The sequence below is a fragment of the Monodelphis domestica genome, chromosome 4 (assembly GCF_027887165.1).
Source record: "Monodelphis domestica isolate mMonDom1 chromosome 4, mMonDom1.pri, whole genome shotgun sequence".
Lineage (NCBI taxonomy): Eukaryota > Metazoa > Chordata > Mammalia > Didelphimorphia > Didelphidae > Monodelphis > Monodelphis domestica.
In genome coordinates this window covers 172,889,255-172,917,082 of record NC_077230.1, presented here as the reverse complement: position 1 = coordinate 172,917,082, position 27,828 = coordinate 172,889,255, and the positions used below count along the sequence as shown (strand labels likewise).

Sequence of the window (27,828 nt, the reverse complement as noted above, 5' to 3'; positions counted from 1 at the left end):
TTTTATTTGATCATTTCCATGCATTATTCATTAAAGACAAAGATCATATTCTTTTCCTCCCCCCCACCCCCCGTAGCCAACAGGTGATTCCACTGGGTATCACATGTGTTCTTGATTCGAACCCATTGCCATGTTGTTAATATTTGCATTAGAGTGTTCGTTTAGAGTCTCTCCTCTGTCATGTACCCTCAATCGCTGTAGTCAGGCAGTTGCTTTTCCTCGGTGTTTCTACTCCCACAGTTTGTACTCTGCTTATGAATAGTGTTTTTTCTCCTAGATCCCTGCAGATTGTTCAGGGACATTAAACTGCCACTAATGGAGAAGTCCATTACATTCGATTATACCACAGTGTATTAGTCTCTGTGTACAATGTTCTCCTGGTTCTGCTCCTCTCGCTCTGCATCACTTCCTGGAGGTCGTTCCAGTCTCCATGGAATTCCTCCACTTTATTATTCCTTTTTGCACAATAGTATTCCATCACCAACATATACCACAATTTGTTCAGCCATTCCCCAATTGATGGGCATCCCCTCATTTTCCAATTTTTGGCCACCACAAAGAGCGCAGCTATTAATATTCTTGTATAAGACTTTTTCTCCATTATCTCTTTGGGGTACAAACCCAGCAGTGCTATGGCTGGATCAAAGGGTAGACATTCTTTTATTGCCCTTTTGGCATAGTTCCAAATTGCCCTCCAGAATGGTTGGATCATTTCACAACTCCACCAGCAATGAATTAATGTCCCTACTTTGCCACATCCCCTCCAGCATTCATTACTTTCCTTTACTATCATGTTAGCCAATCTGCTAGGTGTGAGGTGATACCTCAAAGTTGTTTTGATTTGCATCTCTCTGATTATAAGAGATTTAGAACACTTCTTCATGTGCTTATTAATAGTTTTGATTTCCTTATCTGAAAACTACGTATTCATGTCCCTTGCCCATTTATCAATTGGAGAATGGCTTGGTTTTTTGTACAATTGATTTAGCTCTTTATAAATTTGAGTAATTAAACCTTTGTCAGAGGTTTTTATGAAGATTTTTTCCCAATTTGTTGTTTTCCTTATGATTTTAGTTACATTGGTTTTGTTTGTACAAAAGCTTTTTAATTTGATGTAGTTGAAATTATTTATTTTACATTTTGTGATTCTTTCCATGTCTTGCTTGGTTTTAAAGTCTTTCCCCTGAAATAACAGATATTACAAGCTGCCAAGAAGAAGCCATTCAGATACCATGGAAACACGGTGAGGATAACACAGAATCTGTCTGCATCCACACTGAAGGACCGAAAGGCATGGAATACGATATTCTGGAAAGCAAGGGAACAAGGTCTACAGCCAAGAATAAAATACCCATCAAAACTGACTATATTCTTACAGGGGAATAAATTAGGTGAACACAGAATAGTATACCTGTTAGACCTTTGGGAAGGGAAAGGTTTTAAAACCAAGCAAGACTTAGAAAGAGTCACAAAATGTAAAATAAATAATTTTGACTACATCAAATTAAAAAGTTTTTGTACAAACAAAACCAATGTAACTAAAATCAGAAGGGTAGCAACAAATCGGGAAACAATCTTCAAACAAACCTCTGACAAAGGTTTAATTACTCAAATTTACAAAGAGCTAAATCAATGGTACAAAAAACCAAGCCATTCTCCAATTGATAAATGGGCAAGGGACATGAACAGGCAGTTCTCAGCCAAAAAAATCAAAACTGTTAATAAGCACATGAAAAAGTGTTCTACATCTCTTATAATCAGAGAGATGCAAATCAAAACAACTTTGAGGTATCACCTCACACCTAGCAGATTGGCTAACATAACAGCTATAGAAAGTAATGAATGCTGGGGGGATGTGGCAAAGTAGGGACACTAATTCATTGCTGGTGGAGTTGTGAATTAATCCAACCATTCTGGAGGGCAATTTGGAACTACATCCAAAGGGCGATAAAAGATTGTCTGCCCTTTGATCCAGCCATAGCACTACTGGGCTTGTACCCCAAAGAGATAATAAGGAAAAAGACTTGTACAAGAATATTCATAGCAGCACTCTTTGTGGTGGCCAAAAATTGGAAAACGAGGGGATGCCCTTTAATTGGAGAATGGCTGAACAAATTGTGGTATATGTTGGTGATGGAATACTATTGTGCTAAAAGGAATAATACAGTGGAGGAATTCCATGGAGACTGGAACAACCTCCAGGAAGTGATGCAGAGCGAAAGGAGCAGAACCAGGAAAACATTGTACAGAGAGACTGATACATTGTGGTACATTCGAAGGTAATGGACTTCTCCATTAGTCTCAATGCAATGTCCCTGAACAATCTGCAGGGATCTAAAAAACACTATCCACAAGCAGAGGATAAACTGTGGGAGTAAAAACACCGATGAAAAGCAACTGTTTGACTACAGGGGTGGAGGGGATATGACTAAGGAGAGACTCTAAATGAACACTCTAATGCAAATACCAACAACATGGAAATGAGTTTGAATCAAGAACACATGTGATACCCAGTGGAATTGTGTGTCAGCTGTGGGAGAGGTGGAGGGAGGGGGGGAGGGAAGAAAAGAAAATGATCTTTGTTTCCAATGAATAATGTTTGGAAATGACCAAATGAAAATTAAAAAAAAAAATTTGTTGTTGTTCTTGTTGTTGTTGTTTTTTCCCCTCTTTTTTAATTACCTTTTGATGATTCTCTTGAGTTCTGTGGTTGAATTTCAAATTTTCTGTTCAGCTCTGGTCTTTTATTTATGAATGCTTGGAACTCTTCTGCTGTGTTAAATGACCATACTTTCCCCTGTAAGAATATAGTCAGTTTTGATGGGTATTTTATTCTTGGCTGTAGACCTTGTTCCCTTGCTTTCCGGAATATCGTATTCCATGCCTTTCGGTCCTTCAGTGTGGATGCAGACAGATTCTGTGTTATCCTCACCGTGTTTCCATGGTATCTGAATGGCTTCTTCTTGGCAGCTTGTAATATCTGTTCTTTCATCTGATTGTTTTTGAATTTGGCTATAATATTTCTTGGTGTTGTCAGTTGGGGATTAAATACAGGGGGTGATCTGTGGATTCTTTCAATCTCTACTTTCCCTTCTTGTTCTAGGATCTCGGGACAGTTTTCCTGGATAATTTCCTCTAGTATTATGTCCAGGCTTTTTCTTTTTTTCTTTTTTTTTTGCATTTATTTATTTATTTATTTTTATTTTTTTAAAACATTATTTTATTTGGTCGTTTCCATACATTATTCACTGGAAACAAAGATCATTTTCTTTTCCTCCCCTCCCCCCCCACCTTTCTCTCTCCCATAGCTGACACACGATTCCACTGGTTATCACATGTGTTCTTGACTCGAACCCATTTCCCTGTTGTTGGAATTTGCATTATAGTGTTCATTTAGAGTTTCTCCTCAGTCTTATCCCTTCCAACCCTGTAGTCAAGCAGTTGCTTTTCATCGGTGTTTTTACTCCCACAGTTTATCCTCTGCTTGTGGGTAGTATTTTTTAGATCCCTACAGATTGTTCAGGAACATTGCATTGACACTAATGGAGAAGTCCATCACTTTCAATTGTACCACAATGTATCAGTCTCTGTGTACAATGTTTTTTTGGTTCTGCTCCTTTTGCTCTGTATCACTTCCTGGAGGTTGTTCCAGTCTCCATGAAATTCCTCTACTTTATTATTCCTTTTAGCACAATAGTATTCCATCACCAACATATACCACAATTTGTTCAGCCATTCCCCAATTGATGGGCATCCCCTCGTTTTCCTATTTTTGGCCACCACAAAGAGCGCAGCTATGAATATTTTTGTACAAGTCTTTTTGTCCATTATCTCTTTGGGGTACAGACCCAGCAGTGCTATGGCTGGATCAACAGGCTTTTTCTTTTGTCGTGGTCTTCTGGTAGTCCAATCATTCTTAAATTGTCTCTTCTTGAACAATTTTCTAAATCGTCTGTTTTGTGAATGAGATTCTTCACATTTTCCTCAATTTTTTCATTTTTTTTGTTTTGTTTTATAGTGTCCTGCTGCCTTGTGAGGTCACTTGATTCTAGTTGTTTTACTCTGGTTCTTAAAGATTGGATTTCATCTCTGGCTTTTTGGTCATCTTTTTCCTTCTGGTCTGATTTTCTTTGAGGATCGTCTTTCATCCTCTTTACCTCGTCTTTCATCTCCTTTGCCTCATCTTTCATCTCCTTTGCCTCATTTTCCAGCTGGATGATTTTGGCTTTCAGGACACTATTTTCTTGTTTTAGTTCAAGTGCCTCTGTTTCCAGATGACTTATCATAATTTTTAAGTTCTTTTCCCAATTGTCTTCAGCCTCTCTTAGTTTGTTTTGAGTTCTTCCACAGCCTGTATCTAATTCGCTGGGATTTCTGGTTTATCGTTTGCTGATCTCTCCCCCTCTGTTCCATTTGCTGAGTAGTAGCTGTCTATTGTAGTTTCTTTCTTCTGTTTCTGTTGTTTGTTCCAATTCACCCCTTCTTTACTCCCCATATTTGTCTGTGCTCTTGTTCCTCTCATTTTTTTGTTTTTGGGGGACTTCTATCAGTCTCCCCTCTTGGAGCTTTAACAGAACTTCTCTTGGTTTAATCTCTGGGGGGAGGGTTGTTGGGGGTTTGAGCTTTCCTGTCCTCTGGAGGCTTTTGATTGACTTAAAGTCCAGCAGTCAATGAGGATGGATGGGGAGCCTGGGCTTCCCTGCATTCTGGGGACTTTTGATGAGATTGAGTTCAGCTTAGTTGGGCTGGGTTTACTCTGAGTTTTAAACTTCCTGGACGGCTGGAGCAAATATGGAGGATCTCCAAAGCTCTGGCCAGGCTGCCAGGTTTATGCTCCTTCTAGGCTGTCATCTTGAGTTCACCTCTAGGTTTCAGTTTTTTTTTTTTTCAGAAGACCCTGCTCTCTAAAGGGGGAGGGGTTATGGCTTGCCTGGGCTTTGAGGGCTCCTGATGGGATTAGGTTCACCTGGTTTAGGCTGAGTGAGCCCTGAAGCAAAAAATTCTCCTCCTCCACAATCTGTGTTGAATGCCTGGAGACTGGCCCAGGTTGTTTTCAAGGTAAGCCCTTCAGGGACACTGAGGTTTTTGTTCTTTCAGAAGCTCTGAGGTCTCCTGATGGGATTAGGTTCAGGTTGAGTGGGCCTAATGATCCCTGAGCCAAAAAAAGGGAAGGAAAAAAAAACAACCTCCTCCTCCACAGTCTGTGTTGAATGCCCAGAGACTGGCCCGGGTTACTTTCAAAGTAAGTTCTTCGGAGCAACCCCTTTGCCAGCCCTGAGTTTTCTGTCCTTTCAGTAGCTCTGAGGCCTCCTGATGGGATTGGGTTCAGCTGGTGCCCTACAGCTGGGACCTCCCTTGAGACTCAGATGGAAGGACCCAGCCAGGGGGTTACAGGCTCCCCCCTTCTCTCTATGTTTCCCTGCCTTCTGTGTTGGGCACCCCGGGGACTGACTCGGGTTGCTTTCAAGGTGATTCCTCAGAACCCTTAGGTTCCCGCTGCTGCCGTGGGCTCAGCATTCTGGGTTGGGGGGGATGGGTCCTGGGACCTTCCTTCTGCCTACCCCTTAGATCCAAGTGATCAAGGGTTCTGGCTTTTGGGGTGCAGTATCTTTCGATCCAGGTCCAGGAGGAGGGTTCCCCAGGTCTATCCTGTTGTTCAGCTTGAATTTTGGTGTCCTAGGAGTACTCTGTTTGTGATTGGTAATAAAGGGTTTCTGAGCTCTGAACTTTCGCTGCTTCTATGCCGCCATCTTGACCGGAAGTCTCAGCTCTGAAGAGGACTTTAAATAACAGATAAGGAATTTGCAGAAGCAAATTATTCCAGAAACAAAACAAAAATTACTGAAGTTTTTTGGAACAGGCTAACAATATGAACAGGCTTAGAATTATTGATAGTGGTGCTGAGTGAAGGTGAGATTGAACCCTGGGGAGACTGGAGGCATAGACATAAAACCCCAATTTTTCCTTTTCTGAGTTTGGTGTCAGCTTCTCAGAATAGTTAAAATCTAACCTCTCCTCAAGGTATTCACAACAGCAGCTGTGCAGATGCCATTGGGAAAATTCTCCATCCTTCCCAAACTCAATCCCCATTTTCTACCTTGCAGCTAAGGCAGGCACCTGTTGAAGGCAGGGCTTTGCTCTCTAGAACAGTGACTGGTGTCCAGCAAGCAGAAGGAGTCTCTAAAGATGAGCAAGCATGGACAGGTTGGGATTTTCCTGCAAATTACCTCCCTTCCAAATTTCTTGTTTTCTGATAAGGGCACCACCATGCTTCTAATTATCTAGGTCCATAACCCCAGGGTTATCCTTGAGCCCTTACTTTCTCATATCCTACATGTCTGAGAGGTTGCCAAATCTTTTTCTTTATACCTCTACAATCTCTCTCAAGACTGTCTCTTTTTTTTCTTCTTACAGAGCCCACACCCTAATCCAGACCCTCATTACCTCTTGCCTAAATAATTGAAATAACTTTGTAACTAGTTTTATCTTAATCCAATCCATCCTCTATAAAGTTGCTAAAGTTATTTTGTATGTCTCTACTCTACTCAGTTAGTTCCAATGTCTTCCTTTTGAATTTAGTTAGATATTATTCGATCTTTATCTCATCTTTTGTTAATTTCTATTTTTGTATAACTATTAGTACATGTATATTATCTATAAATAAATAAAAGAACATATATTGGGAAGGCATTATCTTTTTTTTAAGTCTTACCTCATTTTAGATCTGGTACTTGATTCTAAGGCAGAAGACCAATAAGGGCTAAGCAATGGGGGTTCAGTGACTTGCCCAAGATCACACAGGTAGGAAGTATATGAAGCCATATTTGAACCCAGGACCTCCTCACTCCAGGCCTTGCTCTCTATCCACAGAACGACTTCGCTGCCCCTTTTTTTGTCCTTCTTTCCTTCCTTCCTTCCTTTTCCTTTTTTCCTTCCTTCCTTCCTTCCTTCCTTTTCCTTCCTTCCTTCCTTCCTTCCTTCCTTCCTTCCTTCCTTCCTTCCTTCCTTCCTTCCTTCCTTCCTTCCTTCCTTCCTTCCTTCCTTCCTTCCTTCCTTCCTTCCTTCCTTCCTTCCTTCCTTCCTTCCTTCCTCCCTCCCTCTCTTTCTCTCTCTGTCTCACTCATCCACTTGTGTCAGGCAGTCCAGGGAAAGGACTTTGCTAAAAGTTGGTGGGCAGAGGAGGATTGTGGGACTGCTTTGCTACTAAATGACTGACAGTAGGGGTCTGCCAGCCTTACTTCCACAGAGCCAGTCTCCTCTTTCTAGCCCTGGCTAGGTATCTTCCCTTCGCACCTGTGGGGCTCCAAGGCTGGTAGTAGTGGCCTCCCTGATTCCCCTAGTGGTGGGAAGGGAAACGCTTTGCCCTGAAGCGACTCTCAATTAAGGCTTTTCTCTACCAGATCCAGAAAGACCAGAAGCCCTCGGTAGAAGGAAATTCCTTCTCCTTAGGTACCCACCGGAACCTCAGCTCGCCCTCCTCTTTTCTCTCTTCCCCTCTCTCCCACATTCTCTCTGCTGCCTTGAAGGCACTGAGATCCCGAAGAGCTGGCAGCGACTTTCCGTGCTCCGGGATAGGGTCATGGGGCAGGGTGGGTGAGCCAAGGCTAGGGAGGGCGGCGTCCTGCGCCGACTCCGCGCCGGGGGAAACCCATCTAGAAGGGGGCGGGAGAGGTCACCCCTACGGAAAGAAAAGCGGCTTTTCCCTACAAGTCAAATCTAAGCTGGAGAACCCAAACCGCGGCCATGAGATGAAGGGAAGAGAGGAAGGGGAACCTGGAAGACTGAGTCTAGGGAAAGAACAGGGCAACCTCTGTCTCCCTTTGAAAAAGGAAGCCGGAGCCTTGGGGAGAAGAGGAGAAAGCAGACTCGTAACATTCCTCCTCGTCCCTACTCTCCCACCCAACCTCTTTTTTTTTTTTGAAGGAGAGAAAAGTTTCATTTATTTATTTTGCTAGGTGGCAGTGGGCTCAAACCCCTCGGGCGCAGCCTTTAGGAGTGAGAGGGTGTACTTGCATTGCTATTGAAGCAGCTGCTAGCTCGTAGGGCTGCTCAAGTCGCAGTCCCCTTCTCCCACCCCGGAAAGCTCTGGTCAGCTAGGCTCCCTGCTCGCCTCCAAATTGCTTCAGAGTAAAACCCACTGGGTGGGAAGCACAGGGCCTCCTCTCATAGCTGGTCGCTCGAGCCTGGGGGGCAAGAGCCTGCCTCTAGTTGCTGCTGCCGGTCTTTGCAGCTTGGGCGATGGGAGCTGGTTTTCCCCACAGGTGGAAGGGTGGAAGGGTGGAAGGGTGGAAGGAAGGGTGGAAGGGTGGAAGGGTGGAAGGAAGGGTGGAAGGGTGGAAGGGTGGAAGGGTGGAAGGGTGGAAGGAAGGAAGGAAGGAAGGAAGGAAGGAAGGAAGGAAGGAAGGAAGGAAGGAAGGAAAGAAGGAAGGAAGGAAGGAAGGAAGGAAGGAAGGAAGGAAGGAAGGAAGGAAGGAAGGAAAGGGAAGGCGGTGGGTGGGTGGGTGGCTCTGCGGGTGGACATGCTCTTCTGCGCATAAACTTCGGGGCGAGCCTCCCTGGATGCTTTCACCCAACTAGGATTTCCCACTTCCCACAGCAGCTTGCAGAGTTGGAAGAGGAGCGGGCGCCACCAGCAGCCGGAGGATGGACTACAGTACCCGGAGAGCCGAGGAACCCCCGGCAGCAGCACCCCAGCCTCCTCTCGCTTCCTCGGGGTAAGCCTCGCCCGACCCACTCCGTGCAGGGAAGGAGAGTAACTGGGAAAGGGAGAGTTCAGCGAGGCCTAACTAAACTCCTTTACCCCCCTAGCCTAGCGACTGCCCTGCAAGCGTGAGTTACCGGCCAGCCAGGGAACTGACTCAGAGAAGACTTGCTTTTCTTTTTTTCGTCTCTCGGTCTCTCTGGATTCTGGCTGGTGGTGTTGATATTGTAGCTTTGCTTTCTTTTAAACTGGGGCTACTCTGGTAACTTGAAGCTCGATTGAATGCCAGGAACTGGGACAGAGGAGTCCGGCGGCGGTAAAGAGCAACAAAGGGCCCTTTTCAGGGCTCTGAAGGAACAGCGGGCAATACCTGAAAGTGAGCTCCCGAAAAAAAAAGTTTCCTTGGCAAAGCCAAGTGACTCAAGGAGAAGCTCCGTGTCAAAGTGACTCTGGGCGGAGGAAGGAACTTGGAGCAAGGGTTCGGAGGGCGAAGGAAAGGGAATGACAGCTGTCAGACCGCTTGACAGCTGGGGATTGGCTGGGGCGGGGGCACCTGTTGCTTGTCTTGGGAAAGGTGCAGTGATTTGGGGTGGGGGTGTGAATGGGTATGTTGTGCCACCTGGCCTCTTGTGCCAATTAGCTCTTGATGGAGGAGATTCTTTGGGGCTAGAGGAGTGCAAATTCAAACGGAAAATACCTATAATTTTCTTTACCTCCACGCGTGCCTGGAAGAGAGATGGGTAGGGGATAGACATCACATGATGAGTTAAGTATTAAGAGAAGACTGTTTTCTTTCAAGATATGCAAATACTGACTGTTCTTAGTCATTGTGTAAACAGACCTGAGAACTGGTAGTTCTATGGCAAGAACTTTAAAATAACTTATGCTTTTGGTAAATACTAAGACATCACTAGTTGGGTTCTTGAAATAGAACACTGTAATCTGTGTCTTATGCAGTGCTTCTTAGAAGTTCTTTTTCTTCCTCACCCCACCTTGTCACAGTTTTTCACCCTTCTTTCATAACTAGTCCCTTGCACAGAAATGCCTAAAGGTGAATGAGAATATGATGAAAATAAGAAAGTTGAGGAAAATTTATAGTATGAGCCTGGTGAATGAGAGTTGTAGTTTCCCCCCCTCAATTTAATGGATGCACAAGTCATTTTTCCCTGGAACATGACAGGAGTTTCTGTAGAACCAAGTCACAGCATGTTTATTCATCACACTGGCCATGTGAACATTGGCAATTGAGAAGGGAAAACATGGAAAATTCTCAAAACAATATGACTAATCTGAAAGATATTTAATGTGATGCTTACATTGAGGAAATATGGAGTATGTGAATTAGTTCTTTCATTTTGCTCAGATAACTGCCAGATTTTCAAACAGTTTATTCCTTTTCTCCTCCCTTTCTTCTGTTCACTTCAGCATTTAAGTGTAGGCTGATAGGGAAGGCTATATATACAGATAGTAGCTTATGAAGATGAAACAGTCTAAGTCTTTGACTCTTAGGAGTTTGTAGTCTAATTTGGTGGTAAAATGTAGACAAGTAATTATAATACAAGAAAGTATATATGTCATAGAAGCCATAGTAATAACCAGCATTTAATTGGTATATTATGGATTTGTAAAAAAAAACAAAATACACAAGCTTCAGTAACAACAAAATATTGGATTACACGTTTAAAAACTTTATATCCTTTATATCCAGACTCCATGCATTTGTAGACTATTCCTCATATCTGGAATAGGCTTCACCCACATCTGTTTATGGGGAAATCTTCCTATGGATTCTTCCCACAATGTTTATGTACCTTTGCAAAATATAAAGCACTATAAAAATGTACATTGTCATTAGTATTGCTCTCTTTTTCTGCTTCTCACATTCAGTAATATTAATTCAAATCTCTCAAAACTTTTGGCCTCATATTTGAACTTTGTGTCTTCTCCCCCTTCTCCTAGTTGTAAACTCCTTGAAGTTGAAGACCTGTGCCTTTTTTAAATTTTTTAACATGTAGCATATTGCCTTCAATGTAGTAGGCACTTTAGAAATGTTTGCTGTTCAATTATATTAGTAGTGTCAATTGCATACTACTTCATAGTTTGCAGAGAACTTTTTATGTAACAGTCATTGTAGATAATACAAGTATTATTATATCCATTTTACAGTTAAGAGATCTGAGGCTCAGAAAATAAAGTGATTTGTCCAGAGCCATACAGCTATTCTGAATGGAAGAAACAAATATTTATCTGCTACCTACCATGTGTGAGGTTCTGTGCTAAGCAGCCCATTTAATAGTTGTGGAAACTGAGGTAATGGTTAACTTGCTCAGGTTTACACAGCTAGAAAGTGTCTTAGGCCAGATTTGAACTCAGTTTTTCCTGACTCCAGATCCAGCATTCTATCTATAGACCATCTAGCTACCTAGTTAAGTTGAGAAACAAATTTAATGATCTTTCCAAACCAGAATGTCTAGTATATACCAACTACTGTGGGGAAAACAGAGGAGGGAAAAATTACTTTGAATGCCAAGTAGGTAGCATTTCAGTAGATCCTGTTAAAGTAGTGTACTTCAATAAGTAAGTCTGGACACTCAGAAGTTCAATTAATGGAACCAAGATTTGTTTGTTAATACATACCTAACTGGCCAGGGCAACCTTCCTAATGAAAGCTGCCTGGAAGCAAAGTTAAGACAGTTTTTATAGGTTTACATATGTGAGAGAGGTAAAAAGGCAAAATGAGTTCATTTGAAGCTAATGAAGGGTATATGGCTTTAAGTTTAAAATAAGTGAAATGTGGCCTTAATGACTGGGGCAGAATGACCAGGGCAATCAAGTCTTATCTGACACAAGCCAGATGTACCATAAACTGGGGAGAATGGACATTCTTTGTATATCTTATCCTATACCTGATTTATCTCTTACTTGGGGGACCATCCTCTGGTTCCACTGACCATCTGTTGTTACAGCCTAAGAAAGCACATTCCTTAAGCCTGCTTTCTATAAAGAAAAGTATACTTTATTGATTACTACCTTTATCAGTGGATCAGGGACTTCATTTTTACTCTACTTCACTTTTTTTATTCCTGATTTCTTGGATTTTAAAAATGCATTTAAAGTAATATTTGATTGAAAGAAAGCTTATACACACATTCAAAAGGACATCAATTAAATAAAGCAAGATATGCCTACATATTATATGCTATGTAAATATATTTAGGGAATGATAATTTTGATAATTTTGTAATTGAGGGCTCAAAGACCTGCTGATTGTGGCTGCAGTAATGAAATTAAACAACATTTGTTCCTTGAAAGGAAAGCTATGCAAAATCTGGACAGCACACTAAAAAGCAGATTATCACCTTGTTGATAAAAATTCATATAGTCAAAGCTGAGATTTTTTTTCATTAGCATTATGTGACTGTGAGAACTAGTCTATAAAGGAAAGATAAGTGCCACAAGAATCAATGCCTTTGTATTGTGGTGCTAGAGAAGACTTTTGAGAGTCCTTTGTAGAGCAAGGATATTAAAACAATCTATCCTTAAAGACATTAATTCAGACAGTTCAGTGGAAGGCCAAATACTGAAGCTGAAGCATAAATACTTTGGCCAAAAAATTAGAAGACAGGATTCAATGGAAAAGACCCTGGTGTTGGGAAAGATTGAAAGAAAAAGGAGTAACAGAAGATGACATGAAGAAATTGTGTCATGGAAGCAACGAACATGAGCTTGGACAGACTTCAGTAGATAGTGGAAGATAGAAGAAGGTCCTGGTCTGCTATGGTTCATAGGGTCATGAAGAGTTGTCAAGACTCAACAATAGTGAAAAAATTTCTAATCCAGCAAACTGGCAGGGAATGGACTAGCTGACTTTTTAAGGATAATCGTTAATCAGGAATATTATCTAAATTGAAAATTTTAAATAATTATGCACTGTTTTTGTAAGCTCTAGAAAGTAGCCCAAAACAGATATATTTTCATTGTTGCTATTGGACTTTGCTGTGACTTTTTTTTTGTAGAAATCTTTTTCTCCATCTGTGATACTAAAAACAAACTTTCAGGGTAGGAGAGAAAAGTTTCCCATGATTATTTCCCTAGGGTCAAATGTCTACAGTCTTATATAAGGGCTTCAGCTTATCTAAGGAAAATTAACCCCTTGATAGACTACCAGAGATAAATATAGTTGTTTGCATAATATTAGAAAAATGCAGGGTGAATTTGATTGCTTTCCATTTCACTCAAGAGTGTCGCATTTGTAAATTTTAAAACCAATGAACAAATCCTTATTGCTTTCTAGGCAAGAATGTGCTATGTAGCTGAGTTGTTTTTCTTTTGACACAGAATAGCAAGCATATGATTTTTGTTACTGTAAGAAAATAGGAAGTTAATTTAAAAGTACTGTTAGAGCTAAAGAGATTAAAAAATAGAATTTGAATCTTTAACATTAAGGGGAAAAGGACTCGTTTATCAACAAACACTTGACTATATCTCATTTAAGCACTTGATATATGCCAGGCTCTCTGCTAAGTGCTATGAAATACAAACACAAAAGACAAAGATGTTTTTATGATGCCAAACATCATTGCTTAATTTATATGTGTAGATTATCTCATTTATTGAGTTGTTGCTGTGTACTAGTGAATGTACAAAGCAATGTAGTCTATATAGGTTTATTGATTCTCATTTGACCAATTCTATGACCCTCGTTAAAAGTTGAGAGGTAGAGGTCAAGAATTTAGTACCTTATTGAAGTTGGAGGGAATGATACTTAGGTTCTTAACTTTCTGTTCATTAATACTAGTGGAAGAGAATCATGAATCAAAAGGGTCACCTTCTTGCTAGCTTCATTAATCCCTAGCTTCCTATCTGAGACTCTGCATTTAACTGAACAATTCAATAAACATTTACTAAACACCAACCATTTACATTTTGGATGAAATTGGAACTTGAGATCTTTGGGCAAGATTCTATGTGCAAAAATATAGACAGGATATATTGGGAATTTCAAAGCTGGACACCTAAGACTAGATTTTAATCTTCACATATGTGGCTTAGAAAGGCATTGAATCCCCAGATGCACCATTATTCTGGCATATCATGGGCGTGAGCTCCTACCTTTCTTCCTTGAGCTCTCTCCTCCCATCCCCCACTCCAAATTCATATTCTGACCATTAAGATACTTGTAGGACCTTTTAAAGAATTTTGGACTGCTTCTTACCTCCCTGCCTGTTTGGCCTGCTTGCCTCAGGATCCTGGGGCTTAGCCTTGCCTAGCATCCCCAACTGGCACTCTGCATATTTCCTAGGCTGGTTTCTGGCCAGTGGAAAAAGTTAGGCGCCACCAGTTGCCAATTTTCCCCTTGTTTCTTGGTTTGGTGTTATGTATTCTTTATTGTTCCTGATACTGTCACTTAGCCATTACCTTGTTGTTGAGAGTATATGACAAGATATATACTAAGTACCCCTTTGGCCCAAAAAGTAATTTCTTCCCTCCATCTCAAGCACAACTCTGATAATTGTATTCCCTCCTTTATAGCATTTTAAAAGCCTATATGCTTGTGTTTAGTGGCATTTTTGTATGTCTTAATAGTGTATATAATTTTCTCTTTAAAATAAGATGCCTTCTGGGGTATTCCTGGGAATAAGTTGAATATTTCAAATCAGTAAAAAGAAATATATAGAAAGCTGTTATTTCAGATGGAAAGAAACTGGCCTCAGATGAATCATACTCCCTTCTATGACTTCAGTCAGGAATAAAGGAAAATTTGTTTCTTATCCTCTTTTAATCAAAGGTTATAACCTGTAGTGGAAAGAATACTAAATTTGAAATCAGAGGGACTGGGTTTAATTCCTAGCTACTATATGTCTACTAATCCAAAAATTATTGAAATTGAACTACATAATCTCTAAGGTTCCTTCTAGGTTGAAATCTTAGCTCCTCAGTTTATTCTTTGATACTGTAATAAGGGACTATTTTGATTGGTAATTTATAATTTAAGATCAGGCTGTTAATCTTCTTCCTTTCTCCCGTCCTCCTTTCTTTGCCTCCTTTCTCACCTCTCCCTTTCTTCTTCTTCCCTCTTCTTCTTCTAAATCAACTCAGGGTGAGCTTGTGATGTCTCAAATGAAATACTCTTTCTCTTCTTTATCTTAAGTAAGGGGTTTATTTGGGGAAGACAGGAAAGGATCAAATGGAGGTAAAAGGGTTGAGGATTTTCCCAATACTACAATGAGTCGCAGGTTGGAAGATGATGGAATATTTCAATTTGGAGAAATGGCTGATAGGTCTGGAAGTTCAGTCACTATCACAATAGAGCAAATCAGAGAGAGAGTTGGACTTTGTCCTTCTTTCTTCTGTCTTCAAGACAAAAAACAACTTCAGGCTTGAGTCTCCAAAGTCAAGAGAAAACAGCCTTCTTCCCTCTTACAAGCCAAAATGGTCCAGCCAGCTGTCAGTTGATCTGTCTCCAACTGCCTTTCCCAGTCACATTCCAAATAGAACACTCATTTGAATGACAGGTCATCAGTCTCAGCTGCTCCAAACTCCTGCTACAAAATCATTCTCAATTTCTCACTTCCACAATATATAGTCCTTCTTTATGCTGTTAGCTGGGAGACTGTGATGAGGTAGAAAAGAACACTAATCTTATGGCAAGAAAGCCTGAATTTGAAAACTGACATATTTACTAAAGGTGTGCTTTTGAGCATGCCTCCACCTGTTTTTTTTTTTTTAATCCTCAACTTCCATTTTGGAATCAGTACTATGTACCAAGATAGAAGAATGGTAAGGCTAGACAATGGGGGTTAAATGATTTGCCCAGGGACAAACAGCTAGGAACTGTTAGAGGACAAGGTTATTTTGAATTAGTTTTCTGAGACATTTAGATATCATAATCCTAGAATATATTGTATTAAGTCAAGTTCAAAAAATAGAGGAAAACCAGCTCTCCTCGCCCTGGTTTCATGTGAAAATAGGTGGGATCAAAGCTTATTAAATCCCCTCTGGAAGCCTCAGTGTGCCAACTGTAAGTAGCTGTTTCTTCACGCAAGAAATTAATCTTAATAAAATTTACATAGCCTTTTAAAGGAGAAAAATGGACTTAAGAATCCAGAACAGGAGACAGGTTCTGTTGTAATTCCAATTAAAAATACCTTTCTTTGTAACGCTATACAAAATGCCTCACCTTTGGCTACCCTAAGGTTCTCATTTGTAAAATGGGTATTATGCTACATTTCTCTATTTTTCTTATGAGGACAAGCATACAATACACAGAAAATAGTTTACAAATTGAACAGGATATCCTCTCACTTTCCAATTCTTTGCCACCACAAAAAAGGGCTGCTATAAATATTTCTGTACAAATAGGTCCTTCCTCTGTTTTTAATATTCTCTTCAGGATACAGATTCTGTAGAGGTATTACAGAATCAAAGGGTATCCAACAGTTTTATAGCCCCTTTGGGCATAGTTCCAAATTGCCCTCCAGAATAGTTACATCAGTTCACAATCCACTAACAGTGCATTAGTGTCCCTATTTTGCCACATCCTCTCCAACATTTATCACTTAACTTTCATATCGACCAATCTGATAGGTGGGAGGTGGTGTGCCTCTAAGTTGTTTTAATTTGCATTTCTTTGAGATTTATTTTAGTGAAAGTTAATTGAGAAGAGGTGATAATTGAAATGTTAAAGAAATGTTAGATATCATATACTGATGGATTTAAAGATCCCCTAAATATTTTATTATATTCATTGACTTAGTTTCCTTTATATAAGCAACCTAAAAATACACTTCTGTATACTAGAAATGAAAAATGAGGCTTTTGATCTTGAAACTCAGACATCATTCCTTATTTTCTATGTGCTATGCAGCTAGGTGAGGCAGAAGATAGTATTGGGTCTAGAGTCAGGAAGGACTCTTCTTTTTGAGTTCAAATCTGGCCTCAGACACTAGCTGTGTGACTCTGGGCAAGTAAATTAACCTTGTTTCTCTTGGTTTCCTCATCTGTCAAATGAGCTGGTGAAGGAAATGGTAACCACTCTAGTTTCTTTACCAAGAAAAACCCAATTGGACTCATAAAGAGTAGTACATGACTGGAATGCGGACCTAAAATACGATAGAATGTGGTGGGAATCTAATGCTTGAAATTAAGGCATCAGTGTGTAAAGAAGAATCTAAATAATTACTCTTTAATTCCTTCTTCCTCTGTAAATATGGAAAACAAAAAAGACATCAAGGAAAACTTTGCTTAAAGCTGTCCCCTGGAGATTTTAAAGCTGTAATTAGTTGGGTTGAGGTCTTCACTGAATCCCAAGTGCAGTTTGATGTTGACCCTTTGCCTGGTATTGAGCTAAGAACCTTAAGTAATACAAGGAAGGCTAAATAGATTGAATTATGAAATTATTCTTGTAAGCAATGGGATGGCCTTTTCTTCTTTTCAGTTAATCAGGCATGGAAATTTCCATATGGGAGTGATGGGAAGGGATGCTTCAGAGAAAGGGCATTATAAACCAGAATGATAGAGGGGGTGTTTCTAGAGTAGAGAGAGACTCAAACCAGAGGTATTTTTCTGACTGCCACTTTTCTCCCTGTGCTCTGTCAGTATAGACTTAAGCATATTCCTTTACACTGTTGTGTAAACACTGAGTTGAAGAAGAGGTGTAAGGGAGGGTGGAGAGAGATTTTGGGAGGAATTAGGAAGGCCTGTGATTACTTACATGGTAATGTCCCTTTCTGGTTCTATTCATACCGAAATCATATACAAAGTTAGATACATAAAAGGTGATAAAACTTTCCTTTTCCTTTCCTTTTCACTTCCAGTTATTTCTTTATCATCAATATGTGTTTGTAAAGAGTCTACTTATCCCTAGGTAAAATGAAACAAATTCAATAACTGTATAGCTGTAGCTAGCAGTATCTTCTTGTGAAAAAGGCAAAAGAGTAATCTCATTAGTAGTAATCTCATAGTTAGAAATGAAAAAAATTACAATTCTTTTTAGCAAATATAACAACTTTTTGACCCTCTTTAATGAATTTATAAAAAGTTGTTTATTTTGACAAATGGCATTGAATCAATTATTAAAAATTATTCCATTAACATTTAGTGTTATGATTTATTGAATAATTGTACATTAAATAGTTAAATAATTACAGTTAAGACACAGAGTTGTTACTGTTGTTGTTTTAAACATTATTTTATTTGGTCATTTCTGAACATTGTTCATTGGAGACAAAGATCATTTTCTTTTCCTCCCCATCACCCCATCTATCCCCTAGCTAACGCGTGATTCCACTGGGTATCACATGTGTTCTTGATTCAAACCCATTTCCATGTTGTTAGTATTTGCATTAGAGTGTTCATTTAGAGTCTCTCCTCAGACATGTCCTCTCAACCCCTGTAGTCAAGCAGTTGCTTTTCATCGGTATTTTTACTCCCACAGTTTGACCTCTGCTTGTGGATAGTGTTTTTTTCTCCTAGATCCCTGCAGATTGTTCAGAGACATTGCATTGACACTAATGGAGAGTTCCATCACCTTCGATTGTGCCACAATGTATCAGTCTCTGTGTACAATGTTTTCCTGGTTCTGCTCCTTTTGCTCTGCATAACTTCCTGGAGGTTGTTCCAGTCTCCATGGAATTCCTCTACTTTATTATTCCTTTTAGCACAATAGTATTCCAGCACCAACATATACCATAATTTATTCAGCCATTCTCCAATTGAAGGGCATCCCCTCATTTTCCAATTTTTGGCCACCACAAAGAGTGCAGCTATGAATATTCTTGTACAAGTCTTTTTCCTTATTATCTCTTTGGGGTACAAACCCAACAGTGCTATAGCTGGATCAAAGGGCAGACAGTCTTTTATCACCCTTTGGGCATAGTTCCAAATTGCCCTCAGGAATGGCTGGATGAATTCACAACTCCACCAGCAATGAATGTGTCCCCACTTTGCCACATCCCCTCCAGCATTCATTACTTTCCATGGCTGTCATGTTAGCCAATCTGCTCGGTGTGAGGTGGGGCTGCAAGGCCCCCTTCCTTTGAATTTTTTTCATTATTTCCCTGCATATCCTTGATCTTTTGTTTTTCCAAATGAACTTTGTTATGGTTTTTTCTAATTCAGTAAAGAAGTTTTTTGGAAGTTCCATGGGTATGGAACTAAATAGATAGATGAGTTTGGGTAGGATGGTCATTTTTATTATATTGGCTCATCCTACCCATGAGCAATTAATGTTCTTCCAATTGTTCAAATCTAGTTTTAGTTGTGTGGAAAGTGTTTTGTAGTTGTGTTCATATAGTTCCTGTGTTTGTCTTGGGAGATAGATTCCTAAGTATTTTATTTTGTCTACGGTAATTTTGAATAGGATTTCTCTTTCTAGTTCTTGCTGCTGAGTTGTGTTGGAATTATATAGAAATGCTGATGACTTATGTGGGTTTATTTTGTATCCTGCAACTTCACTAAAGTTGTTGATTATTTCAATTAGCTTTTTCGTTATATCTCTAGGATTCTTTAAGTAGACCATCATGTCATCTGCAAAGAACGATAACTTGGTCTCCTCCTCGCCTATTTTAATGCCTTCAATTTCTTTTTCTTCTCTAATTGCTACTGCTAGTGTTTCTAGTACAATGTAAAATAGTAGAGGTGATGATGGGCATCCTTGTTTCACTCCTGATCTTATTGGGAATGTACCTAGTTCATCCCCATTGCAGATGATATTAGCTGATGGTTTTAGATATATACTGTTTATTATTTTTAGGAACGACCCTTCTATTGCTATGATTTCTAGTGCTTTTAATAGAAGTGGGTGTTGTATTTTATCAAAGGCTTTTTCTGCCTCTATTGAAATAATTTTGTGATTTTTGTTGGTTTTCTTGTTGATATGGTCAATTATGTGGATAGTTTTCCTAATGTTGAACCAGCCCTGCATCCCTGGTATAAATCCTACTTGATCATGGTGGATGACCCTTCTGATCATTTCCTGAATTCTTTTTGCTAGTATTCTATTTAAGATTTTTGCATGTATATTCATTAGGGAGATTGGTCTATAATTTTCTTTCTCTGTTTTTGACCTGCCTGACTTTGGAATCAGTGCCATGTTTGTGTCATAAAAGGAATTTGGTAGAACTCCCTCTTTGCTTATGGGTCTCAACTGACAGAAAGAAGGCAGGAGTAGCAATCATGATATCTGATAAAACCAAAACAAAAATAGACCTGATTAAAAGGGATAGGGAAGGTAAATATATTTTGTTAAAAGGGACTATAGACCCTGAGGAAATATCACTAATCAACATGTATGCGCCAAATAGTATTAGCTGTTCTTTGAATGTTTGATAGAATTCACTTGTGAATCCATCAGGCCTGGGGATTTTTTCTTAGGGAGTTCTTAGATGGCCTCTTGGATTTCATTTTCTGATATGGGATTATTTAAGAATTCTATTTCTTCTTCTGTTAGTCTAGGCAGTTTATATTTTTGTAAATATTCATCCATATCACGGAGATTGGTATATTTATTGCCATATAATTGGACAAAGTAGTTTTTAATGATTACCTTAATTTCCTCTTCATTGGAGGTGATATTCCCCTTTTCATCTTTGATACTGTTAATTTGCTTTTCTTCTTTCCTTTTTTAAATTAGATTGACCAGTACTTTGTCTATTTTGTTTGTTTTTTTTTTCAAAGTATCAGCTTCTAGTCTTATTTATTAGTTTAATAGTTCTATCACTTTCAATTTTATTAATTTCTCCCTTAATTTTTAGGATCTCTAGTTTGGTTTACTTCTGGGTGTTTTTTAATTTGTTAGCTATCAAGTTTTTTTATTTGCATTTCCAATTCATTGATCTCTGTCCTCCCTAGTTGGTTAATATATGCACTCAGGGATATAAATTTTCCTCTGATTTCTGGTTTGGCTGCATCCCATAAGGTTTGAAAGGATGTCTCACCATTGTCATTTTCCTTAATGAAATTATTAATTGTTTCTATGATTTGTTCTCTGACTAACCAATTTTGGATTATCATATTATTTAATTTCCAATTATTTTTTGATTTGGTTCTCCATGTACCCTTACTGATCATTATTTTTATTGCCTTATGATCTGAAAAGGCTGCATTTATTATTTCTGCTTTTCTGCATTTGTATGCCATGTTTTTGTGACTTAGTGTATGATCAATCTTTGTGAATGTGCCATGTGGTGCTGAGAAGGTGTATTCATTTTTGTCCTTATTTATTTTTCTCCATATGTCTATTAACTCTAATTTTTCTAAGATTTCATTCACTTCTTTTACCTCTTTCTTATTTATTTTTCAATTTGATTTATCTAAATTTGATAGTTGTTGGCTCAAGTCTCCCACTAATATGGTTTTACTGTCTATTTCCTCCTTCAATTCTCCTAGTTTCTCCATTAGAAATTTGGGTGCTATACTATTTGGCACATACATGTTGATTAGTGATATTTCCTCAGGGTCTATAGTCCCTTTTAACAAAATATATTTGCCTTCCCTATCCCTTTTGATCAGGTCTATTTTTGCTTTGGCTTTATCAGATATCATGATTGCCACTCCTGCCTTCTTTCTGTCAGTTGAGGTCCAGAAGGTCTTACTCCATCCTTTAATTCTGACCTTGTGGGTGTCTACCCACCTCACGTGTGTTTCTTGAAGACAACATATGGTCAGGTTTTGGATTCTAATCCATTCTGCTATTCGTCTTCGTTTTATGGGTGTATTCATCCCATTCACATTCAAAGTTATGATTGTCACTTGTGGACTCCCTGGCATTTTGATATCCTCCCCTACTTCTGATCTTTCTTCTTTAGCTATAACCTTTTAAATCAGTGATTTACTTTAAATCAGTCCCCCTAGACCCCTCCCTTGATATGTTTCCTTTTCTAACCCCCTCCCTTTTTGGTTCCTACCCTCCCTTTTTGTGTTCCCTCTCCCCCTTGGTTTTCCCTTCTCCCTTACCCTGTTGGATAAGATAAAATTCAAGATCCCAATGGATCTGGATGTTCTTCCTTCTCAGAGTTGATTTCACTGAGAGTACGGTTTAAGTACTCTTCCTCTCCTTCTGATAGGAGAATTCTTCCCCTCCCCTTCCCATGTGTATCTTTGTGTGAGAAAGATTATTCTATTTAGTTTTTTTTCTATTTCTTGGAGTATATCTTAGTACCATCAACAATTCCCCCCTCCCTTTTTCTTTATACTCCCCCCTTTCTCCATATCATCTCGGTGCCCCAAACTTTCCCTATGCATGATTCTTCTTACTACTCTAATGATGCATACAATTTTTGAGAGTTACACATTACATTTTCCCCACATATTAATATATATAATTTGATATAAATGTAGTCCTTATAGAAGAGTTTGAATAAATGAAAAAGATAACATTTTTCTCCTTTTCCCTTTCCTTCATATTTACCTTTTCATGTTTCTCTTGGTCTTTGTGTTTGGATATCAAACTTTCCACAGAGCTCTGGTCTTTTCTTTGCAACACTTGGAAATCTTGTATTTTGTTGAATGCCCATACTTTCCCCTGGAAATATATAGTCAGTTTTGATGGATAGCTGATTCTTGGTTGAAGACCCAGCTCTCTTTCTTTTCTGAATATCATGTTCTATGCCTTACGGTCATTCAGAGTGGAAATTTCTAGGTCCTGTGTGTCCCTGATTGGTGTTCCTTTATATCTAAATTGTCTTTCTGGCTTCTTGTAAGATTTTTTCTTTTGCTTGGAAGCTTTGGAATTTGGAAATTACATTCCTGGGAGTTGTCTTTTGGGGATTTAGTGTAGAGGGTGTTCTGTGGACTCTTTGAATGCATATTTTCCCCCTTGTTCTAGAATCTCTGGGAAGTTTTCTTTGATGATATCATTTACTATCATAACAATATTACCATTTTTTCCTGGCTTTTCTGGTAGACCAATGATTCTCAGATTGTCTCTCCTTCCTCTGTTTTCTAGGTCTGTCACCTTGCCAGTGAGATATTTTATGTTATCTTCTAATTCTTTAGTCTTTTGACTTTGCTTTATTAATTCTTGCTCTTTTGCAAGATCATTGTCTTCCGGTTGCCTGATTCTGACCTTTAAAGACTGGTTTTCCTTATCAGTTTGTTCTGACCTTTTTTTTGAGACCTCGAGCTGTTTCTGCATTTGCATATTTTGGTTTCTCTTATTGCTGAGTTCCTTTTGCATTGTTTCCCATTTTTCCTGCTAGAAGGCTTTCATCTTTTTAATAATTTCCAATTTAAATTCTTTAAGATCTTGTGGAGAATTTTCATTTCTTTTGGAAGGTTTTGGAGCATTTGTTTGTGTTTCCTCTTCTATCTCCTCTGTATTTTGTATTTTTGCTCCATAAAATGTGTCCAAAGTCACTCCTTTGTCACTTATTTGTCAAAAAGTCACTTCTCCGCTGCCTTACTTCCAAGCTCCGAACCTGCCATAGCACTGTCCATAAGGTACCTCAGTGCCTTTGCTGACCCTGAGGTTCCTGTCCTTTCAGAGGACCCTGAACTCTAAGGGGGAAGGGATCTGGCCTCCTTGAGCTCGGAGGGCTCCTGATGGGATTATATTCAGCTGGGTTGGTCTGGATGTGCCCTGAGGCAAAACCCTCAGGTGAGACTCCAGTGGAGGGACCCAGCCAGGGGGCTACAGGCCCCCCCTGTATCTCTCAGGCTGCTTTCCTGCCATCTGTATTGGACACCCCGAGACTGGCCCAGGTTGCTTTCAAGGTATGCCCTTCAAAATAACACATTTGTAGGCCCTGAGGTTCCTGTCCTTTCAGAAGGCCCTGCACTCTAAGGAGGGAGGGGTATTGGCCTCCCTGAGCTCTGAGGACTCCTGATGGAATTAGGTTCAGCTGGGTTGTTCTGAATGTGCCCCAAAGCAAAAACCTCTGGTGAGACTCTAATGGAAGGACCCAGCCAGGGGGCTACAGGCTCCCTCCATCTCTCTCAGGCTGCTTCCCTGCTGTCTGTATTGGATGCCCTGAGACTGGCCCAGGTTGCTTTCAAGGTACACCCTTCAAAATAACATCTTTGCAGGCCCTGAGTTTCTGGCTGCTGCTGCTGCTGTGGGCTCAGCACTCTGGGTGGGGGGGGGGGCGGAGAATGGATCCTGGGACCTACCTTCTGGCTTCCCCTTAGACCCAAGTGTTCTAGGATTCCAGCTTTGGGGGGGGGGGTGTACCTTTTGATTTGAGTTTAGAAGAAGGGTTCCCAACCTCTCTTCTGTTGTTAAGTTTGAATTTCAATCCCCTAGGAGCATTCAGTTTGTGATCGGTAAGGAAGGGTTTTCAGTGGTCTGAACTTTTGCTGTTTCTAAGCCACCATCTTGACCAGAAGTCCTGTTGTTGTTTTTTAAGAAAGTAAAATGAACTAAATACATTCTACAATAAACTATAATTCCAATTAGCTTACTTGCTAATTCATGGTGCCAAGTTTTCTGCCTATTAACAATGATTAGAAAATATCCTATTGGGTAAGATTAGAGACACTGAAAATACAATGTGTATATTGTAAACCTTTATTTCTGCTTCCTCAATAAAGGCAAAATAATCAGTTAACCAAATATGTTCTTTCCCTGGAGTTTATTGCTAGCATAGGGACATAATGAAACTTATCTCTAAGCTTACATAATTGTCTCCTATTTTGTAAAACAGTCAAGGTTTTATTTTATGCCACCTACATTCATGGCACTGTTTCCATTCTTTGACCAGTGCTGCAATAACTAATATGAAAAAAAGGTGCTCAAAATCACTAGATAACTTTTAATTAATACTTGATTTCCACACTTGCTACTTATAGTTTAGATGACTTAAAATTAAAAGAATCAAGCTAAGTAATGATTGTTACTGATAAAATTAATGATTTGAAAAAGGTGTGTCCCCCAATTCATGTAAATTATTCTTTATCTTTAAATTGAGATATTTATGACAAGCTTTTATGCAAAGCAGAAAGATGTAGGTTAGTGGAAAGAATTCTGGATTTGGAATCAGAGAGCCTGGTTCAAATTCTGCCTTCACCACTTAACCGCTCTATAACTGTGGACAAATAATTTAATCTCCCTGAGCCTCAGTTTTTTAAGCTAGAAAATGAGGATGAAGTAGTTTACTTCAATAAGCAAGTCCTGACACCCAGAAATCCAATTAACACAACCAATATTTGTTTATTAATCTATTGATTAATAACACATACTGAACTAGTCAGGGCAGTCTTCCTAGTGAAAGCTGCCCTGAGGCAAAGTTACAGTTTTTATAGGTTTACATACATGAGAGAGGTGAAAAGGTAAAATGAGCTCATACAAAGCTAATGAAGGATATATGGCTTTAAGTTTAAAATAAATGAAATGTGGCCTTAATGACTGGCCAGGGGAATTAAGTCTTATTGGACACAAGCCAGATGTACCATCTCCTAGGGAGGAAGGACATTCTTTGTATAGCTTCTCCTATACCTGGTTTATCTTGTCCTTTAGAAACCATCACCTGACCAGCTGTTGTTGCAACCTGAGAAAGCATATTCCTGAAACCTGCTATAAGGGAAAATGTACTTTATTGATTACTACCTTTACCTTTTAATCAGGAAATTCATTTTACTCTATTTCATTCCATCCTCTTCTTATGTATGTGAGTCAAATCATTGACTCAACTTCAGTCTCAAGCTCAGTGGGCAAAAAGTTTGACAGCCCCTAGGCATTGTTGGATATAGGACAGAAGCCAGTTAATTGACTGGGCCCAGTGAGAAGGGCCATAATCAGGAGCAGCCCATCAATGGCTGTAAGGAAAGTTGTCATCCAGGGTGACCAAGCAAAAATAGTAGAGTACCTATTAGGGCCTTATGGGTTGCCTCGATCCTGATCTTGAATCCTGCCTTGGAGCATAGCCAGGGAGTTCTGGATGATTCTGGGGTTGTTGGCATAAAAACATCACACTTCTCCCAATGCCACACAGAAGCCACCCTGCTTGTGGAAGAGGAGATCCAGTCCCCTCCTATTTTGAAGTACCATCTCAGCCAGGAAGGACAAGGATTTTTCTAAAAAATTAACAGAGTTTTCTAACTCTCTGAGGTCTAGGTCAATTTGCTGTGATAGGAACTGAAAATTTCAACTGCCTTGGACCAAAGCAATGGTGCTCAAGGCTACACTACTTCCCACCCCCAGTTCTATCAAAATCGGAATAAGAATGGGTGCCTGTCAGTGTCAGACCAAATCAGAGATGTGTTCCTCAGCATGTGTTCTCTCAAAGTATGCCCTATCCCCTTCACCTGAAGAATAGTAAACCTCGGGAATCATGTGGACAAGGATGTGAAGCACAGGTTTACCAGCAGCATTCTTTGTTTCAAGTGTCTTGGGGGAGAGAATCGGTGTAATGCCTATAGTGCAGGCAAACCATGTATCTGGGAGGGCTTTCCAGTACCAGGCCTCTGGTGAGTTGGGGTGGGGGGGGATGGCTGCCACAACAGTAGAACACTGAGGGCAAGAAACCAGCTGCTGAGGTCTGTCTTGGAATGAACAAAACAGGTACCATTCCCCTACAAGTCCCCAAGGGTGAGGATCTGCTCATGTCCCCATCTACATTGGGTTTTAGCTGTAGCATCTGGGATAAAATCTATGTACAGAGCATCCAGAGAGTGTGAGGCAGCCACAAACCCCTGTGCCCTGATACCAATGTAATAAAGAGGCTGAGAGTTCACACAGAGCCAAGAGACTGTCCTGAGCATATTAGTGAAGAGGAAGTGGACGCTTTATGGCAGTCTCAATAGGTCACCCAGATGCAGAGACTGTGGGGGTGGATGCCAGCCCCAAATCCATAAGAATCCCTCAGTTATGGCCAATATGCAAGGGTGGCACTTTGTCAGCTATTTGCTGCACTGTAAATTCTATCCCTGGATCCTTGCTATCCATCTCCAGCCTAAGTCCCCATGTCCGATTTTGGCTTTCTTAAGGCCTGTGCTGAGAGCAGAGGGGCTATGCTGGATCTAGGTGGGGAACAAGCAGGTGATTGTGAGCACAGGGCAAGGGGGAGAGGCTCAGGTGTAGCTGGAACTGTGCTGGTAATTCAGCCCCCTTCTGGGTCAAGCAGATTTGTCCTGCAAAACAATCTTTATCAGGGTGCCCTCTTTTCCCACCTATCATTTCCTGGATCTCATGAGCCACTGAGAGGTCTATAAGGGAAACCCTGGACCCTCCTTCTCTGCAGCATGACCTTGGGGTTTGTCTGGCTCCACGGGGAAGAGGTCTCCCACCCTCAGGCTGTACAGTGAAATTTACCAGGTGCATTGCAAGGAGTTGGCCCTTCCCATAGAAAAAGCATATACATGATCTTTAACTAACATCAGTTCCCCATGTACGTCACCAACCAACCCCTGTAAGAGCCTGCAGGATTCTCCCGCCCATTCCAGAGGCTTTATTGTCTTGTCTCAATTCCCCCTCTACTACTAGTAGAGTCTAATCCTTGACTCATTGTCAGGTAAGGGTATATAGTGAGAGGAAGTGAATTTTCCTGCCTATAGTCTGCTTAAAAATCTCCTACAATATGGGGGCACAATGCCCCATGCCATCCCCCTCCTCCAAGTATCCAAGGGAACAGTAGCAATGGTTCTAGTCTTCTGTAGCTTCTTCATAGCTGATAAGGGGCATAGAATCCTGGGGAGGAGGGGGCAGTAGGCACAGGGTCTTCAGGGGCATGTCTTCAGTGACTGCTCAGATCCTGATGGCTAGGAGACCTGAAGGATGTGTCTAATGACTGGTACCCTTGACCAGCAGACAGCTCACAAGGGGCACAGTCAGTCTGTAAGGCAGACGTATAAAAACTAGGACTGGGGCAAAAACTAGAGCAACAGATATAGACAGAGAGTACTAATACAATAGAAATTGATATCAAACATTAACATTTGGGTATCTTAGCCAACAGACTTCATCTCCAGAAATCATCCTCTGACAGGAATTGATCCTTTTAGGAAATTTAATTCCTTTGTTTTGTTTGCAGAACTGACAGGTGATGTTTCTATCAAACAATATTCTTTTGCAAAGCCCACATTTACATAGCAGCAATAACCACTTGATAACAAGATTTCAAAGATGAATTTCTTTACCCTAGATCCTCAAGGAAATCCAGAAAGCTTTGGATTATTTCTTTTCCAAGCACAAA

At 40.1% G+C, this 27,828-nt stretch overlaps 1 protein-coding gene across 4 annotated transcripts in view; it reads left to right on the top strand.

Annotated features, from left to right (window-relative positions):
- The first annotated feature begins 7,350 nt into the window (after positions 1-7,350).
- LOC130453710 (putative sodium-coupled neutral amino acid transporter 11) overlaps positions 7,351-27,828 on the top strand; it is a 124,895-nt gene continuing 104,417 nt past the window's right edge. Inside the window, exons 1-2 of one of the 4 annotated variants that reach the window (XM_056793971.1) lie at positions 7,351-7,449; positions 8,597-8,714. In XM_056793971.1, the coding sequence (XP_056649949.1) occupies positions 8,644-8,714 (71 nt within the window). In that variant the 5' untranslated portion in view covers positions 7,351-7,449; positions 8,597-8,643. The other 3 variants (XM_056793970.1, XM_056793969.1, XM_056793968.1) reach the window with 3 other exon arrangements.